Raw genomic sequence first — 4,336 nt, forward strand, 5'->3', positions numbered from 1 at the left:
AATGCACAACCGCGTCAGTGTGGGAACGGAACGAAAACAGACAAGAAGAAACCAGGACCGTTGCCTTCTTCGCAGCCTAAATTGCCCTGCCTCTCTTTCTACATTTTGTTTTAGACCCAAGGCACAGAAAAAAAGCAAGAGGGAAAAAGGTGGAAACGTTGACACTCCAACTGCGTGGTCTCTCACTTCCTCTTCCTCTCACCCCGACCTTGCCGTCGTCCAGCGGGTTGTGCTATTGCCGCAGCCATTGCGGGAGAAAAAAAAATAAAAACCGACGATAGTAGTGGTTGTGGGAATAGGCGAACAAAGAAAAAAAAACACAAAAGAGCATGGCAGAGGGAATTCGTTGGCTCCCACGTAACGGCGCTAAACCAGTTCGTCCACGGCACCCGCGCAGCCACCTCTCCCCCCCCCCCCCACTAACAAGTCTCATGCTTGCGGTGGGAAGTTTTGTCCTCGCGCGGGTTCACCCCGTCCTGGCCATGGACCGGCGTGCCTTCCCAGTAGTCCTCCATCTCCATCTCCCTCTCCCTCTCCCTCCGCCGCTGCCGTATTAGGCCATGCCTGAGTATAACATTTCCACTCCAGCAGTGTTACTCCCTCTCAGTTGGCGTATATCCCCCTCTCTCAACAAGGCAGTGGCCTTCTACCGCATTGCTGATGATTACCGAACAGTCGTAGTGCCGGTGACAGTCACTCGTGAACAGGATCAGTACGACTCACTTTATTAGGCCTCGCCACCCACATCGACTTATAAACAAGGACCCACACAAAGAAAAATAAAATAAAATGTAAATAAAATATACCTTAAAATTATCTCCTCCGCAGCTTCCACTGGCTCTTCCTCTTTTTCATCCCCCTCCCACCCCTCGCCAACTTGTCCACACATTGCGGGTACACAGAGTAGTGGCGGTCCAGCTGAAAGGTCACCGACAAAATTAATTATTTTATTCACACAAACCTTTACGCTTTTACACTTCCGGTCTCTATCTTTTGTCCATTTAGTTTGTTTTGACTGTTTTGCCTCCATGCACCTTATTTATCAACATTCAACCTTCTTCCAAGCCGCACACGAGGTTATTGGGTGAGGGTGTGTGTGTGATTGCTGGGAGCAACGCGCACAAATCTGCCTCGTCTCCGGCTTCCCTTGGCGACTCAGTAACAAACACAAAACGTCCCACTTTTGACTCAATTATTTTTTACCGTTTTTGTTTTTTTTTTCTGTTCGTGAGTCACACGTCGCGGTGTGGGTGCGCCGCTGTTGGTTAAATACACGAGGCATACGCATGCATGGGGGATGGGCCCCTCCACACCCGCAACGTGGTCTCTCTCTGTGCATTTCCCTCGAATTTCCTGTTTCCCCCCTTCTCTCTTCGCCTCACACCAGCACGTATATTTTTGCCCGCCGCTGCTGCGGGGTGCTTGGAAGGGTGCACGCCTCCACTGCAGGAGAGCCTCGGCCCACGCGGAAAAGCCGCAGGGAGGCACACAGCAGCGACACCAAAAACAGCAGTAATGGTAGGAAAAAGTGTGAGAAAAAACAAGCTACATAAACACAGAAACAAAGAATAAATATAAAAACAATTCGGTGGAGCTAGGGGGAGTGGAGAACGGCATGTGTGTTTCTTGCTGCTTAATTGAATGACCCGTTCACATCATTTTCCACACCTCCAAAAATGTGTGCTTTTCTCTACTTTTGCCATTTTTTTTAAAAATCCTTCGCTTTGTCATATTGCACTGTGTGCGACTGTTGGGGTATCATATCAACTTCAGGGCATGCGGGTGCACGTGCCCCACGACCAACGCAGCCCCCTCCCCTTCCCTTCTTTCGTTCTCTCTCACTCCCCGCCTCCCCCCACCCCCCACCCCTTACCATGCATGCACGAAATGCCCAGCGGCCCGCTAGATTGCCATGGCACATGCCGCGCATAGTGTGTAGGGAGGGAGGGGGGGTGGGGGGCTAAACAAAGCAGGGGAGGAGAGGCCGGGGCGTGAGGCAATAAGAATGATGCAGATACTAAGAGTGAGGGACGGCAAAAACAAATACGGGACATTACATCATGCCTGGCGGAACGGGCGCCAGCGGCATTGTCTTCACATCTTTTGCAAGGAAGTGGGCATCTGTCATCTTCCTCACCTCCTCTACGCTGACGCCCTCAGCGACCTCCTTCAGCACGAGCTGGCCGTTCTCCACGTCAAAGACAGCAAATTCGGTGATAATACGGTTGACACAATTCTTGCCAGTCACCGGCAATTTGCAGCGTTCGACGATCTTAGGAACACCCTTCTTGTTGCAGTGCGATGTCGTCACAACAACGCGTGCCCCGCTCGACACAAGATCCATCGCGCCCCCAGGGCCCTTCACCAGTTTGCCGGGAATCATAAAGTTGGCGAGATCTCCGTTGCCACTTACCTCAAGAGCGCCAAGCATCGTGAGGTCCATGTGACCACCACGAATCATTGCAAAGGAGGTTGCACTGTCAAACAAGGCGGCACCAGGGAGGTACGAGATGGTCTGCTTACCTGCATTGATCAAATCGCAATCCACCTTATCTTCCTCAGGGAAGGGGCCCATACCGAGAAGGCCGTTCTCAGACTGCAGCACCACATTCACACCGGAAAGGATGTAATTGGCGGACTCTGTCGGGATGCCAATTCCCAAATTCACATACATGCCGTCGGAAAACTCGAGTGCAGCGCGGCGAGCAATGCGTTGGCGGGCCTCCTCCTCCGGTGTTTTTGCTGCACGCTTCTCAGTGGATTGGGAACGTGAGATCGTGCGCTTCTCAATCCAAGTATCGTACCGTTCAGGTACCACGACGCGGTCCACGTAAACGCCCGGCAGGTGCACATCATGCGGGTCCAATTCGCCGTTCTCCACAAGATTCTCCACTTCCGCAACAACGGTGTGGCCACACTGAGCAACGGGGACGTTGAAGTTGCGGGAGGTACCACGGAACACAAGGTTACCACTCCGATCCCCCTTCCACGCCTTCACAAGAGAGAAATCGGTGCGGATGGCGCGCTCCATAACGTACCAGCGACCGTCCATAAAGCGCGTCTCCTTCGGAGCAGACTCGCAGGCGACGGAACCATCCGGATTGTGTCTCGTGATCTGGCCGCCAGTCTGCGCCACCGTGCCAAACCCTGTGGCGGTGTAAAAAGCAGGAATGCCAGCACCACCTGCACGCATCCTCTCGGCAAGGGTGCCTTGTGGGGAAAACTCCAGCTCCACATCACCCTTCAGGTACGACTGTGCAAAAAGTTTGTTGTTGCCAACGTAGCTTACGATCATCTTCTTAATTTGCTTATCCTCAAACAACAGACCAATGCCGTAGCCATCAATACCGCCACCATCGCTGTAGATGCTGAGGTCCCGGACACCAGTGCGCTTAAGCTCCTTTGCAAGCGCGTGTGGCATGCCACCCGTTCCAAAACCGCCAACGGCGAGTGAGGCTCCATTCTTGACGTCGGCAAGGGCCTTCTCCAACGGCATAACCTTGTTCAGGCCAACCATGCGTAAAAAGGAACGGCGAAGCATTCTTGACGATGAAGTTCAACTGACAATAATGCTGTTGCTTGGGTAGCTTAACTTTAGCTCGTGTGAATCGAGGTTTTTCCCTTCTTTTTTTTTTGGACATTTGAACCACACACAAAGACACAGACAAAACGCGAAAAATGCACAGCCAAGGGGAACGGAAAACACAAAAAGAAACAAACAAACAAACGACTCCCAGACAACGCCCACCATTCACTCAGTGCAAGGGGGAAGGCGGGCATCGACATGTCCACCACTGCCGCGCCCACAGGCATGCGTTGCTGCGACGGTAAGGAGCAAACAACCAAAAACGACAAATCATTGGGGTTTCCAGCCTTGGCTGTGTTCCTCGCCGCTTCGTCCGTCACACCACGTTTCCTCCACCGCGGTTTGGAATGCACAACCGCGTCAGTGTGGGAACGGAACGAAAACAGACAAGAAGAAACCAGGACCGTTGCCTTCTTCGCAGCCTAAATTGCCCTGCCTCTCTTTCTACATTTTGTTTTAGACCCAAGGCACAGAAAAAAAGCAAGAGGGAAAAAGGTGGAAACGTTGACACTCCAACTGCGTGGTCTCTCACTTCCTCTTCCTCTCACCCCGACCTTGCCGTCGTCCAGCGGGTTGTGCTATTGCCGCATCCATTGCGGGAGAAAAAAAAATAAAACCGACGATAGTAGTGGTTGTGGGAATAGGCGAACAAAGAAAAAAAAAACACAAAAGAGCATGGCAGAGGGAATTCGTTGGCTCCCACGTAACGGCGCTAAACCAGTTCGTCCACGGCACCCGCGCAGCCACCTC

At 52.4% G+C, this 4,336-nt stretch overlaps 1 protein-coding gene across 1 annotated transcript, besides 5 other annotated features; it reads right to left on the reverse strand.

The window, feature by feature from the left end:
• The first annotated feature begins 509 nt into the window (after positions 1-509).
• Positions 510-540: a microsatellite.
• A 236-nt stretch (positions 541-776) lies between these two features.
• Positions 777-803: a microsatellite.
• Positions 804-1,536: 733 nt separating this feature from the next.
• Positions 1,537-1,584: a sequence feature (A-rich).
• Positions 1,585-1,808: 224 nt separating this feature from the next.
• Positions 1,809-1,870: a microsatellite.
• Positions 1,871-2,053: 183 nt separating this feature from the next.
• Positions 2,054-3,541, reverse strand: TraAM80_01089 (putative succinyl-coA:3-ketoacid-coenzyme A transferase, mitochondrial precursor; the record flags this gene model as incomplete). The annotated part of the gene is made up of 1 exon (XM_029378143.1): positions 2,054-3,541. One exon carries the CDS (start codon positions 3,539-3,541, stop codon positions 2,054-2,056), a length of 1,488 nt encoding a protein of 495 aa, XP_029241993.1.
• A 159-nt stretch (positions 3,542-3,700) lies between these two features.
• Positions 3,701-3,728: a microsatellite.
• The last annotated feature ends 608 nt before the right edge of the window (positions 3,729-4,336 follow it).

Source organism: Trypanosoma rangeli (assembly GCF_003719475.1).
Source record: "Trypanosoma rangeli strain AM80 chromosome Unknown Tra_15.4_contig_00021, whole genome shotgun sequence".
Classification (NCBI taxonomy): Eukaryota; Euglenozoa; class Kinetoplastea; order Trypanosomatida; family Trypanosomatidae; genus Trypanosoma; species Trypanosoma rangeli.